The following is a 14,995-nucleotide window of genomic DNA, read 5'->3' on the forward strand; positions in this document are numbered from 1 at the left end:
TCCTGAGCAACAGCCCAGGGTTCTTAGCCTTTCTCTGCTTTAGGGATTTTTGAAGAACAGAAAGCAGAGGCTCTCAGAGTCTCTGGTGCCTCCTGTCTTCTGTTAAAACCTAGATTCATAGAAAAGATTATGATGCATGCCCTAGAGGACACAGAGAGGGACTGGTAAGGGGGGGAGGATAGAGAACTTGGTCAATTCATTGAAACAAAGCAAGGAGGAGAGAGTCCATAGATTAGAGAGAAACAGAGCGGGGTGAATCTGGGAGTGTTGGAGACAAGCATGGGTCCCAGCCAATCCTGGATGCCGATGTAAAGCCTTCAGAGGGGATGGTGGAATCCTGGGCTTTGGGTCTCTCAGCCTCACCAGATTTCCCATCCCATATTTAGCGATGGAGATGAAAAGCCTCTGACTGCTTTGGGATCAAGGGAGACCAGGCCATTGGAGGCTCAGTTGGAACCCACACACTGTTAACACACCATGATTGACGGGACCTGCCTGGTGCTCTGTAACAGTCTGCCACCCTTGACCCACTGTAGGGCAGGCAGACCCCGTGACGACTGGGCCTCCTGCCAGCGCAGTGGGAAGGAAACTCCAGGTCGTTCACTTAATTTAAAGGAAATAAAGAAATAGAACACGTTTGTACGCCTGTGTGGTACACCAGGTCTGATACGTACAACAGCAAGCGGTAACTTAGGCAGTTTCTTTGTTCATTTTTCTGTTCATCCTTCTGCTTATGAAGCTTGGCGGTAGGGACACAAAGAAGAAGGAGGCGTTGTGAGACTTTACCCTGGAGGCCCTGTAGCTCTTGGGGGCGGGGTTACAGACACACATGGTGTAGTGCCACAGGTGCCGCGGAGGAAATCTGGGCAAGGGTGTGTCACCTAGGAAAAGAGAGGAACGTGGGTTAGAGAAGGATCCCTGGTGAGCTTAGGTTACCTTCGCTCTTTTGGGGCTCAGCTGAGACTCAGATGATGACTCAGTCTCAAGGGCAGGGTGGCAGGTAGGACTAGAGAAAAGAATGACCCCGAAAGCCTTGGGGTCTCGGTTCCTCTATCACATCTCCACTTGGATGGAAGATGTTTCGTTGTCGTTGATGTGGGATAGGGTGGTAACTTGAGATGGTGCTTGTTACTAAACGACCATCTGAAATCGTGAAGCCCGTCACTCCCCTAACTGGGCAGACAGAAGGATGAAGCAGTCCCATCCCAGCTGTCTCCAGCTGTCCCTTCTCCTCTTTAGCCCATTCTTAACTGTCCCCTCTCACAGCCCTCCCCAGCTCCAGGAAGGTGGCCCTTCTCCAGCCCAGAATGTTTTGACGAGGGATTTTTTTTCCCATCTCCGTTTCCTCAGGGATGGCAGACTGTCCTTAGGAGATGAGCTGCTGGTAATCAATGGTCACTTACTAGTCGGGCTCTCCCACGAGGAAGCTGTGGCCATTCTTCGCTCAGCCACCGGAGTGGTTCAGCTGGTGGTGGCCAGCAAGGTAGGTGGTTTTTGTTTGTTTTGTAGAATATTTTAAATGGTGGCGGTGGTTTCAAGCCCTCCCCATGTACGACCCCCCCCACCCCACATACACACGCATATGCGTACTTGCCTTTACCTTGGGCCATTCAAATAGCCATGATTCTACGGTGCGAGCCCACAAGGGACCCTGAGCTAAAGGGCATTTAATCATCTTGCCTTCCTTGAAGGGTCTTTATGGGTATAGCTAGGAGATGGAAAAGCAATAACAGGACTAAGGAAAAGGGAAGAATGGGAGGGTAGGAGGAAAGACAGGGGGGACAGAGTAGCAACTGGTCCAGGGGGAAACCAAGGAGGAGATGTGGAAGTCAATGGGACAGCAGGGGCGGGAGGGGGGCGGGAGATGCGCATCTTCCAGGTCCCGCCGGAAGGACAGGCTACGGGCTGCCGGGGCCCCCTCGCAGCACAGAGTGTTGGTGCTGGAAGAAGCCTCGTGAACCCCGCTTGTCCTGCCACACCCCCGCCCTCTTCCTCCTCAGTTTTACAAATGACCCAGCGAGGCAGAGCTTCCGCGGGGGCTCCCGTCTCGAGGAGGCCTTGATTCTGCCGCCGGCAGTGCGGCCGGGACCCTGGTTCTTGACCCCCAGTGGTGTCTGTCTGTCCCCTCCGTCTCGCTGCCACTTCTTCGTCACCCAGCCTCGGGCTGGGACTTCTTTCACCCCCACCCCCGGAGTGTGTAAAAGTAGTGCTGATGTGCGGGGTCCCCATCTGCTTTCTCCCCGGGGTCTCGCCAGCCTTAGAGAACTGGGTAGAGGCGGCAGGATGCCCCAGCTGTGTGGCAAGAGGGGAGGAACTGGGCTGTCTGGGATCTGCTCCACTGTCTGAGGAGATGGTGCTGCTGTTGAGACCAGGGAGGGGCCCACAGGACGCGGGGGCTTGTGCAGTGGGGCCACGGGCGTATCCCAGTGCTAGCTGAGGGGAGAACGGGTGTGAGGCCCCCCAGTCCTTAATCCTTTGCAGCAATACGCCCTTGACAGGATGGCTGCTTTCCCCCGGTTATCCCTGATGCGATTTTTAAACCCCGCATCTACAGGTTTTTATATATTTTCTTTCTTAGATTGCACGGTCTATTGCCTATTTGGGGAGTGTTTAATAAATAGATGAGAAGAGTATTTTGAGCCATCTGAAAAATTGGCTTTCCTCCCTTGATACCGTTTACCCCAAGTCCCTGAGCTAGACCCTTAGGCTTCCAACCAGAATCTAGAGCCTTGGCAAAGACTTGGCAGGAAGAGCTGACACTGAGGCCCTGGAGGCAGGAGTTGAGACACTCTCCATCCATAGGCCCCCTCCTCCCCTCCCAGAGATGCCGTGGGGCATCCCCTCCCTAGGGGTGGGGAAGGAGCAAAGCTAGGGATGTTCTTGGTCAGCCTGGCGAATCCCACAAGGAGGGAAAGGCTGTGAGGGAAGGAGAAACAAATTCCTCATTTGGCCAGATGTGGTGGGAGTTTGGAAAGCATTACTGGTTCTTACACACACACACGCACACACGCACGCACCACACACAGTCCTATCTTTGCACGGCCCACCTCCCCACAGCCTGCAGCTTAAGAGCACAGGGGTTCTGCACAGGTGGTATACCATGTCCCCCAAACCTTTATTTCTGTGCTCACTTCTTTCTCCTGCTAGTTGGAAAATGAGGAAGAGAAGTCTCTTCAAAGTCAGCCATTATCCACAAACACACTACACAAAGAAAATAAAAACAAAAAGGGGCCACTCATGGGTAATTAAGGGGCACACGTGAGATTTTTGAAAACAAATTTTGGAGTCTGACCAATATTTTCACTCACTGACTTGAAGGAAGAAAGACACTCACATGTATTGGGTTCCACTGGGTGCCAGGCAGTTCGTACCTACTATCTCATTTAATTCTTAAATCCCATGAGAGAGCCATTCATTCATTTTATTCAGAGGATGAAGCTAAAATCTAAGAAGATAATTAATTTGCCCGGAGGTCACACAAGCAGTGGGTGACAGAAGCAAGTTTCATCCTGGGTTCATTGGACTTCAGAGTTTCATGCTGCCCCTTAGTCGCATAAGATATAAAGGACACCAGAGTCAACGGTATTAGAAAAAGGTAATGTGTTCCTGCCAGAGGCCTGGACATTTAGGGACACTTGCTGGGGACTTTGTAGGGCTGAGCAGCATCCAGAGCTGAGGAACAGGTGTCCATTCTGCTTTTCCATCCGTTGACTCTTGGCCAGCAGTCCTGAGCTATGGCCCTAAGGCTGACCCAGTCCTCAGAGTTGCGACTCCTTCCCATTTGCTCCATTTACAAGTAGGCAGTACGCTGTTACGGCAACTGCCTGCTCTTTGTTCCTGAGCTTAATCTACACCATCCAAGGTGCTCATCCGTGGAGGAGAAACAAGAAGTCAATCTTTAGGCACCTCTGGGCATCTGTTCCTTTTCTTCATCCCACAAGACCAAGTCATCCACAGGCTTTGTTTCTGTCTTTATATATGAAGAGAGGGAGAAAAGAAAAAGAACTTTTGACTTACTGAATATAGGAGTGATAAAATATCTAAATTCATTATTGCAGATAATCGTCACCTTGTCACAACACTTTAAGGCATTGTTTTGGAGATATAGCAGTTACTTTCTTCTGGAGAGGGTGTCTCATGTTTCCACACAAATGTCATTTGTGTATACAGAGGAGCTTAGAAAGTTTTTGTTGAATGAATAAACTCAGAATATCCAAGTTCGTTCTGATATTCCTAGAAGTACATGCATAGAAATACAGCTTTCTCTCGTGCCCTCTCTCTTTTTTGTTTCACTGTTGGCTTTTATTAACAAGAAATATGTATTCATTATATCTAATGTAGAAAGCCCAGAAAAATATAGAGAAGAAAAAGAAGATAAAATGTTTGTAACACCGCCAACAGTAACTCTCCACTAACTGGTGTGTCCTTCCAGACAGGAACGCATATGTGTGTGCAAATACACAGCACGTTTTCTTTTAAATGGAATCAAACACACGGAGGCAGTGCACCTGGAGGCAGTCCCACCCGTCCCATTCAGGTGCCAGCACAGCCCTTTAAAACCTGTGTATCTTGAGCAACTTACTACATCTCTCGAAGTCTGACTTGTACAATGAGAATCAATAACTGCTTCACGGGATGTTCGGAAGATTCAATGAACTATAAAGGGTTCTGAACAATGTAGTTGGTCACAGTGAGCACTTGGAGAAATGTGCTCCTTTATGGTTATCACACAGTATTGTATCCAGTTTATTATTACATCTGTTATTAATACAGTTCTTACATATTATTTTTAACCCGCTTTTTCGGTAAGTAACATACTATAAGAACGCTTCCCACATCAGGAAATAAATTTCTAGAGCAGCATTTTTTATGGCCGCGGAGTATTCCATCCTGTGGCTATTGTGAAATTTACTCAGCAGTTGGGACTTTCACTTTTTTTAAGCTTTCTATTAATAGCTGAGCAGAATTGACATCCCAGAAGAGGACTCAACTCACTTTCTCATTAATAGCTCTTTTTCCCTTCCTCGGGCAAAGTCTAAAAGTATGGTTTCACAAATTACTGATCTAAAATGAATGAGCTTCAGGTACCTTGAAGGTGGAAACTGCATCAAACTAGTAACAAACGACATTGTCACCAGGTGCCAACTCAGTAGTAGTTTGTAACGTCCCTTGTGTAAGATGGGTATTTTTTGTTATTCTCTTTTCTGTCAGCCCCCAAGGAATATGATGATCAACACTCTCCAGGTGTTTCCTTCCTTGTAGAAATTGCTGGTATGGGGGAAAGAGGAGAGGACACATTGCTCCTCTTCTCTGGCCTCAGATCAGCCCTGCAGCCCCGGTCCCTGGCCTCACGTGCTGTGTCATTTCCCAGGAGAGCTCTGGGCTCCTGTGTGTGCCTCATTTGTCCTTGGGATTGTCACGTGGTCTCACTGATCTCGCCTGCATCCCTCAACCCATTCTGCCCTTATTTGTGTGTAGGAAGGAAGGGCTGTGTTGATGAAGCCCCCTTTGGAGTCTCATCTTAATGGAGTCTGATTCCATCTGTTTTTGTTGACCTTTAAACGTTGTTCAAGGGCTGCTTTCATGGCAGAGGCATTATCAGTCCCCACAGTGATTCACTGAACAGTCTAATCTCTTTCTGATGACCATGGGCCTGTGAGATGAGCAATGAGGGAGGGGAAGATATGGTGGATGTTTAAGCTCTGAGCTAGGCCTGGGGACACTGCACTGAGTAGACATGGTTTGAGGAACTCTCAGACAAGCAGGGGAGATAGATGAGTAAGTTAGACACACACAGCGAGGCGATAAACAGTAGAGGACGTTAGAGGGGAAAGGAGAGGCAAATGCCTCCAGAGGTGATCCAGGAAGGCTTGCAGGAGACGATGCTCAGGCTTTGCCCAGAGAGGCCTTAGTCATGAGAGGAAGGGTGGTCTAGGCAGGGGAGCTGCTGGTGGAAAAGGCAACAGGGCAGGGGAGAGCCCGGTGTGTTTGAAAGTCAGTACAGCTTGAATGGAAGGGATGGGAGAATGGAGGGGGGTGAGTTTGGAGAGCTGGGCAGAGGCCAAATCTCTGATGTTAGCCTGCCAATGAGGGAGTTTAAACTATATCCTGAAAGTAAGACAGGGGAGGGCATTGAAGGATCTTAAGTTCAGGGAGATTAGATTGTGCATAGAAACATTCACCTAAGAAACATAGAATCATCAAGGAAAAAAAATGGGGGCTTCCCTGGTGGCGCAGTGGTTGAGAGTCCGCCTGCCGATGCAGGGGACGCGGGTTCGTGTCCCGGTCCGGGAGGATCCCACATGCCGCGGAGCGGCTGGGCCCGTGAGCCATGCTTGCACCCCTGGAAATGTGGAACCTGCACTCCATATAGGCTTTGGATTGGGAGCACGTGACCACCCGCAGTTGACTCAGCTAGGTTTACCTTGACCTTGACATCATGGGGTAACTCGTGGGCCTTTCATTGTGTCCCCATAGGAAAGCTCTGCAGAGGACCTCCTCAGGCTAACATCTAAGAGTTTGCCTGATCTGACCAGTTCGGTAGAGGACGTGTCCTCTTGGACCGACAACGAAGACCAGGAGCCGGACGGGGACGAGGACGAAGGAACTGAATCGTCTTCCGTCCAGGGAGCGGTAAGTGTGCCTGTGCTTTCCCGGGCTACTCTGCTGGGGTGATGTTTTCCTGAAGACATGGGTGCCAGGATCAGAGATAAAAGCTTGAGATAGATATAGATAGTATGGTCGAGACTGGGATGGGAGAGGACCAGAGTGCATCTTTTTATTTTTTTGTCAGAATCATCCAGAAAAATCTGTGAGAGTAATACTTTTTATTTAAGAAAAAAAAAATGACACTGGAATTGACACTGGAAATACGAGAGCAATTGGGTATTGAGTTCAGTGCATATATCAATTTCTAAGAAGTCTAATATATACAAGGGTTTTATGGCTACTTCTTGATATAGTGTTTGAAAACTATCGTTTGTGAATTTAAACTTAGACTAAGAGATGTCCGGTTGAAAGTGGAATGTTAAAATAACACAGAACCCATTCAGGTGAAGTTGTATAGATGTGTCTCCCTGTTTTCATGAAATCAGGACTTTCCCACGGCTTGTAGCGCTTCCTTACCCAGCCTGTGACGCCTCACGCCCTCGTGGGCTGCTCCCCAGCGTGGTCTGGCACAGAGTCGGGAGGGCTTGTGGTTAGCTGTGGTTGCAGTGCAGCTCTGTGGTCACCTTTTTGTATTGCAGATCTGGTAGATACGTCATTTTTAGTGTAAAACCTTGTTAGCCACTGTTCCCCATCCAACCAGCCCTAGGGAGGGTGCTTGCTTTCTGCCATTTGGAACCCTTACTCCTTCCCATCAGCACTGAACCTAGTCAGCATGGGTAAGCGTTGGGAAATTTGTTTATAATTAGGCCTTAGAACAGGGTTCCCCAAACCCCGGTACTAGTCCACGGCCTGTTAGGAACCGGGCCGTACAGCAGGAGGTGAGCGGCGGGCAAGCGAGCGAGGCTTCATCTGCTGCTCCCATCGCTCACATTACTGCCTGACCATCCCCACCCCGTCCGAGGAAAAATTGTCTTCCACGAAACCAGTCCCTGGTGCCCAAAAGTTTGGGGACCTCTGCCTTAGGAGACAACAAAAAAAAAATCTCTTTTCCCATTTACATGATATGCTATTTGAATTTAAGGAAGAAAAAGTTACTTTTCCCCTTTCTTTATGATCACGGGAGTTCCAGGGCCACTGAGTATGGTGGTGCAGATTGTGGACTGCACAAAGGTGCCACATCTAAGGGAGCACCATTTACATCGTGAACTTCATAGGCTTTTATGTTTATGAGGACAGTTTTCTGGAAGATGGCAGTAAAGAGTTTTGCTCGAACAAAATCAGTACGTTAAGACAATTTTCCAGTAAAAGAAGGAAAACATCTTGAAGAAGTGGTACTTTTTGTAATTTTCCCAGAGGTCTTGTACAGGCCCGTTGTTGATTTCAAAAACGGTTCCAACAGCTTTTCCCTCAAAGGAAAGCTTTCTCAGAAGACTAACCTATAAAGCAAGTCGATCAGAGCTGAACGGATGGGGTTAAAGTAAACAGTTTAGAGACAGCTGTGTGATTATTCCCGCCTCTGTATTATGACACCATTCAGTAGCCACTTTTTCCTTACTTTTTCCCTTAATTTTACTTTTGGTAAGGATAGAAACCACACTAATGGTCATGACCTCCACTGTCTCCCTGACTGACCTCTGCCCACTTCTTGGGCCTCACCTCACACCAAGCTCACTGCCCGTCCTGCAGTCCTTCATGATGACCGTACATTTATCTGCCGTAGGACCTTTGCACATGCTGTTCTGTCTCTCTGGAATCCTCTTTGCCTGACTGACTCCAATTCACTTTTGGTTTTGGGGTTTTTTTTAAATTTTTACTGCAGTAGAGTGGCTTTACAGTGTTGTGTTAGTTTCTGCTGTGCAGCAAAGTGAATCAGCTATACGTATACATATAGCCCCTCTTTTATTGGATTTCCTTCCCATTTAAGTCACCACAGAGTGTTGAGTAGAGTTCCCTGTGCTACATGGTAGGTTCTCATTAGTCATCTATTTTATACATAGTATCAATAGTGTATATATGTCAATCCCAATCTCCCAATTCATCCCACCCCACCCTTCCCCCTTGGTGTCCATATGTTTGATCTCTCTGTCTGTGTCTCCATTTCATCTTTTGGATCCTTTAGTGTTACTTCCTCAGAGAAACTTCCAGAATATATCCAATCTATATTAAATCTCTTAGCTCTCATACCAAGACCATATGGCTTCCCCTGAACTGCTTGTTACATTTAGATTTGTGATTATTTGATTAAAATCTGTTTCTCTCGTCCAACTGTGAACTCCATGAGATGTAGGAATGCGATGACTGCCTTGAGTTCCCAGTGAATCCCTAGAATGTAGCCAGTACATCTAGTGCTGAGTTATAAATAACTAAATAAATTTAGAAGCAGACAACAGGACAAGCATTCATTGAAAACTAATGAAAAAATGACAACAAAATCTAACTAGATTTATCCACCATAAACATTACAGTTACACCCCTGGCTCGTAGCTGACTGTATCATGGCAGCCTCAGAGGGCTGATGGGGCAATAGCCACGTTCCAGCCCCTATAGGAATGACCTACAGAGATGTTCCCTGGATAAGCCTCGAACAGGCTGATCATCATGTGTCTCTTCTCCCACTATTGTCCACCCATCCTTTAAGGCCACGATCTTTCTGCGTCTACCCACCCTTCCTCCCTGGGACCTCCCCTGCCCTTGCCGTTCTCTGTTGGTACAGCAGTCACCCTCTGTACAGAAGGGGAATGGAGTGTGTGGCAGTCCAGCCAGCAGACCTCTCAACTCCAGCCTGACTCCGCTATTCCCACCTTTCTAACCAGACATGGCTCTCCAGCCCGGCTCCAGCCCACAACTTCTCCCCTCACATGCCCACAGTCTGGAGAGCTCGCCCCTGCTGAACAGATCCCACTGCTCGGCAGCTGTGCCCTGCCCAGCTCAGCCAGTTTTCAATGGAGAGTTAAGTAAGCTCTGGATTTAAAGAGAGGAAAACTCTGCAACATACCTGCACCTCCTCTGAGAAAGCCCAGAGCCAGTAATGTGGCACAGTAGTCTGTAGAGAGGTTATAGTCTGCATATATTTTTTAATCTCATAATTCATAATCTCTTGCAAAAAAATCTAAGGAATTATTTGTCTAGGAATTTTTTTACACTAAATACTGCTCTAATAAATGGGCCATTACATTTATTAAATGTGTTACATGTTTTTATTTAAATTTAAACTTACTATACTTTTATAAATTTATCACGTTTTTTATAAATGTATTATAATTTAAATTATAAGTTAAATGAGTTGTTCTGGTTCCAAAAGTAATGTTTCCACTATATAAATGGGTTGTTTGACCCCAAAAAACCTGCAAAAGACAGTACAAATCACCCACAATCCTCCTGTTCAAAGATAGCCGTCTTTAACATTTTGCTATGCCTTTCTACTTGATTTTTTTTTCTTAAGCACATATATATATTTTTTTAATTGACCTTATATTAACATACTTGTGGAACTTGCTCTGGTCTTAATGATATGATCCTGAACATTTCCCCGTGTCATTAGAGGGTCTTCTGAAACATGATTTGTAATGGCTAATATTTTATAACATGGATATGCCGTAATTTATTTTACTAATTTTCTACCAGAAATTCCATTTACATCAGTCACACGTATATTTAATTTTAAAAATTATAAAGAATTCTGTACAGAGCATGTTTGTCCATGTAGCTCTGTGCACGTTTTTCATTTTCTTATTTGCTTAGATAGCTTGTAGCAGTAGAAGTGCTTATTTACTAATTTACACTTCCAGCAGTGCCCGGGTCCCATCATCACCAATAACATTATCTTTAAAAAGTTTGCCAGTTAATCACATATTGTTGTGTATGCTTATTATCCCAATTTTGCCAAAGGAATTTCAGTGCATTCCATCATCACACACTTTATTTGGGAAATTTTAGGTTGCCTTTAAGGAGAAACAAATGACTCCGAGCAATCGTCCCCCACGAGTACACACGCTTCAGGGCCGTACTTTTGGGTTTCTCCGTCCCGTCACCCCCAGCTCTCGTACGCAGATCCCAAACCCGCTATCGTCGGTGGAGAAACCAGCACTCATCCTGCTTTGACAGTTAGTTCTGCCTTCTGTGTGCCCCGGACACCACCTGGCCCCACTTCACCTTCCACTGCACCCCCTCCCAAAGCATCACGGAGGAGGGGACCCCGGGCTTCTTCCCTGGCTCGTCACCCTTGCCTGAACGCCCACCATCTCTCAGCCATTCTCTTGAGCTCTGGTTTCAAGCCAGACGACCCGGGTGTGAGCCAGAGCCCTGAAGGGCCAGGAAGTGGGCACACGACATTTTCCCACCTTCACAATCTGCTCAGGGTCTGCCCTGCTGGGTCTTCCAGAGGTGCTGAACTACTGAGAAAAAGAAATGTTTCAGTTCTGTGTTTACAATCCAAGACTCTTTGTTTTATAATTTTTAAACACTATCAAACCACTTAAACGAAAGAAACCTGGTACTATTTTAATCAGCTAAGTCACAAAGCCTTTTACTTCCCAGATGATAATGATTCAACCTGCAGCCGAGTTCCGCTCTGACTTGGACTCTTCTTGAACCTGTAAGTCGTGGACGCTCCAAGCGCTTAGGTGGAGCAAAAGCAATACAGACACTCAGGATCTGCCATGAGCACCCTTGTGAGTTATCTTTCCACGGCTACAGGAAACAGCCACGAGGTTTTCCTTTCGAAGAGCTCGGGCCATGCTTAGAATAGAACCATGTGGTGAACATCAAGTGTGAGGGGCAGAGGCAAGAAAAAGGGAACAAGGATGGGTCGGGGAAATCCCACAGGCATGTGCGTGATTGTCAGCCATCTCAGGGGGGTCTGGCTTCAGAGGGAGGAGGGGGGCCCTCCCTCCACCTTCCACAGACATCCCCATCTCCAAGACTGCCAGCCTGGTCTCAGAAATAGCTGAGTCTAGTCCCCTCCCCCATACCGACTGTGGTCCCCATCCGCCCGATTGGCCATTCTTTCTCAAGGCTTTCTTCTCCACTTTGTCTTCTGCTCTGCAGTGACAATTTTTAAGTGAGAATCTGACCATGTCACTTCGTTGAAAGTCCTTCAGTGGGTCTCAATCACACTGAAGTTACAATCACAACTCCTTAACGTGGAGCCGTTGGCTCCAGCCTGCCTGAGCTGCCTTTCCTCTTGTATATGCTCCTGGCAGCCCTAAACACACAGACACACACACACACACACACACACCGTGCATGTGTGCACACACAGCCCTCCCTGGCGCTCTCCCAAATCTGCTAATCACTGCTCACCTGGCATTTAGCATCTGCTGTTTTCTATTTATTTGTTGCTACATATCTTTTTTGGGAGAAGAAAGAAAATACTTACATTTATAAACTTTTGAAGTCAGGTATACCTCGTTGGACCCCCAGTATCCAATGAAGTACCTTGTATTCAATACATACTCAGTACGTATTTCTCAATCATAAATCTATCTGTAGAACAGTGGTTCTCAAAGTTTCCCAGACCAGCAGCATCAGAATCACCTGGAAATTTGTTAGAAATAAAAATCCTCAGGTCCCACCCCAGACCTGCTAAATCAGAAACTCCGAGGTGGCATCTAAAAAAATTTTTTTAATAAGCCTTCCCGGTGATTTGGACTAAGGCTAACATTTGAGAACTTTAGAGCCCTCCAATAAAATGAGTGCCACATGCATTATTAGTAGCTATTGAAAAAAGTGAGTATCCTTTCTCAAGTGTAGATAATTATAGTTCGTTTATTTTTAAATTAATTTTATTGAAGTATAGTTGATTTACAGTGTTGTGTTAATTTCTGCTGCACAGCAAAGTGACTCAGCTATGCATTTTTTTTCATATTCTTTTCCATTATGGTTTATCACAGGATATTGACAGTTCCCTGTGCTATACAGTAGGACCTTGTTGTTTATCCATCCTACATATAATAGTTTGTATCTAGTTCATCTTTTTTCAAATGAGGTTTTTAAGGAAAAAAAAATATCTGGCCTTGTGAGGGAGTGGCTCTTTTTAAAATGAAGAGAGGAAGAAGAGTTTTAATATAACAGGATGTGGAATGGGTGATACCTCTTGAGTGATGAGGAACCTGTCTTTCCCTTTTTATATATCTAACAAAAACAGAACAAAAATGGAAGTAATGATTGTTGTTGCCAAATCTGCAATTGTCGAAGCTCAGCTGGGAAGATTTTGTTTAGCACATCAATCAGCAGACCTGTATCCGGCTTCCTTTGGCATCAAGGGAATCAGTTCTAACATTTTTGGAATCACTGGTTTGGAAAATCTTGGAGAACTTTGGGGTTATTAGGGTTTAAGAAGGAATAAAGGACTTCACCTCTCAAAGGGAGAAAAGAAAAGCCAAACTGGATCTTATGATTCCGTAAGTCTGATGTTGGTGTTTGATTCTTCGTTTGTTGATGGCTTAACCCTGAGGTGTGGGAACCTGAATCACAGTCTTTTGGAAAAGGCAGCATTCTGGGGGTAGATGTCCATCTATATGCGGAGAGAAAGGAGAGGCTCTCTTGTGTTTTATTTGGATTGAATACGTGGTAAAGAGCCTGGGCACTGAGGGCTTGCAGTGACGTGTCTGAGGGTGCCATTGCTGGTGAAGTCGGAGTGTGGGATTGTCTGTTGTTTGGGGCCTGAGCTAGATTTTTCTGGTGAATCGAACTTAGAGGCTAATGCAAGGAACAGAGAGCACCAAGAGTGTAAACTTGCGATTACTGTTAAAACAGGAAGGTCCCAGTGTCTGACTGAAAAATCAGGTCTTCACAGAGTAAAACTATTAATGCAGAGAGACACTGGCTCAGGACTCCCCGAGCTTTTTGTAAGGGGAGCAAATGTTCTTTACTAAAGCCTCGAGGGGAGGGTGTTAAGACAGGCTGCCCATATGGGCACAGGTGGGCTCTGCTGCTGCATCTCAGGGTCCCTCTGAGCACAGGGTAGTGGCAGCCACTGCTTAGAGACGTCTTCCATCTGCTCGTGGGTCAGGAAGTCTTTCCTTCTCCTTGGGCTTCCACTTTCTACTTATCTAACTTTAGGACTCACCTCCTCCAGGAAGTCTTCCTGGACACACATATCCTTCATGCCTGTAATACATACTGTATTTTCCTTCATGACCCTTAACACAGACTGTAAAGACATATTTATACATATGACTGCTTGCTTACCATCATCTTCCCCATGAGTAGAGGACCCACGGGGGCAGGGCTCCTGTCAGGTTTGCTCACAGTTGGCTCTCAATATGTATTATGGATGGTTGGACAGGTGGGCAGAAAGCTGGACGGTTGATGTGCCCTCTCTCACTCCTTAATGCTCCTGCATGCCCCTCATCATAAGGCTTAGTTACCTTCCATTGACTTGCCCGCCTTGCCCTGCACACCACGAATTTCAAATGGGCATGGCACATAGTGGGCATTCGTGGTTTGTATCTGCCTCTCCCTTTTGGGAGTTTCCATCTGGTATACAAATATCAGTGTATATAAGATCATTTTCCCAAGTATAGCACTGGGAGAACAGCATCCCTTCCCTTAAAATAGGACATCAGTGGAACCACCTCATTAAGAAATGAGTAGATTTCCTATTCTCTGTTTGGTTAAGCTTCCAGAGCTGCTAGCAGCTAGAAAGGGAACTTAGAAAAGGGAACTTTTAACAAATCAACCACAACAAAGGATTGACTATCCCCAGGGAGTTGGTGAAGTAGGAGGTGGAATGTCAGTGAAAAGACTAGCCAAAAAGGCCCCAGGGAAGACAGCATGGAACCTCCAGTCTCAAGATGCAGGTTCTGGTACATAGTCATATACAGGGTCAGGGCCACCAGGAACCTTGGGGGTTGGCTGCTCTATACTTGCTGTTTTATAGGCTAGAAATCCTTGGTGAGAGAGAAGATCGCTGAGCTCTGCTGAGAGCAAACTTGTTCCCCTGGATAAGTCATGTTATAGCCAAGGCAGCAGCGAGGGGAAAGCAGAAGGGCCTGGAAGGAAAAGATGAACGCATCTCAAACACGTGAGGGGAAGAGCTGTGTGTAGCAGACGCATGAATGTACGCAGGTAGCTCCCTACTCTCGTGTATGTTAAAATGCACAGGGAGGGTACGGTTTAGGCTGATCATCTGATCCCCAGGTGCCACGCTGGAAGGCCTGTTTGGCAGATCTGAGTGGGGTCTAGTTTCAGAAGCTTCCCAGGTGATTCTGATGCTTTTTAAAAAGCAGACCTTTGAAAGATGGTGGCCACTGTAGAAAGCAGCCAATTCGACCACACACCTTTGTTAGCCACAGGGCAACTTCCAGACGTGACCCAAAGTGGCAGGGTCCCTAAGAGTCTCCTGGCTGGGAGCTGGATGAAGCCCAGGGACCAATCTGTGCAT

The 14,995-nt window shown here is 46.5% G+C and overlaps 1 protein-coding gene across 11 annotated transcripts in view; it reads left to right on the forward strand.

Moving 5' to 3' along the window:
* The window catches only part of PDZD2 (PDZ domain containing 2), a 372,865-nt gene that overhangs the window by 285,809 nt on the left and 72,061 nt on the right, over window positions 1-14,995 (forward strand). For all 11 annotated transcript variants that reach the window (XM_019930197.3, XM_073802038.1, XM_019930193.3 and 8 more), the window contains 2 exons: window positions 1,351-1,483; window positions 6,478-6,633. In XM_019930197.3, the coding sequence (XP_019785756.2) occupies window positions 1,351-1,483; window positions 6,478-6,633 (289 nt within the window). The remainder of the gene's footprint in view (window positions 1-1,350; window positions 1,484-6,477; window positions 6,634-14,995) is intronic.

Source organism: Tursiops truncatus, chromosome 3 (assembly GCF_011762595.2).
Source record: "Tursiops truncatus isolate mTurTru1 chromosome 3, mTurTru1.mat.Y, whole genome shotgun sequence".
Taxonomy (NCBI): domain Eukaryota; kingdom Metazoa; phylum Chordata; class Mammalia; order Artiodactyla; family Delphinidae; genus Tursiops; species Tursiops truncatus.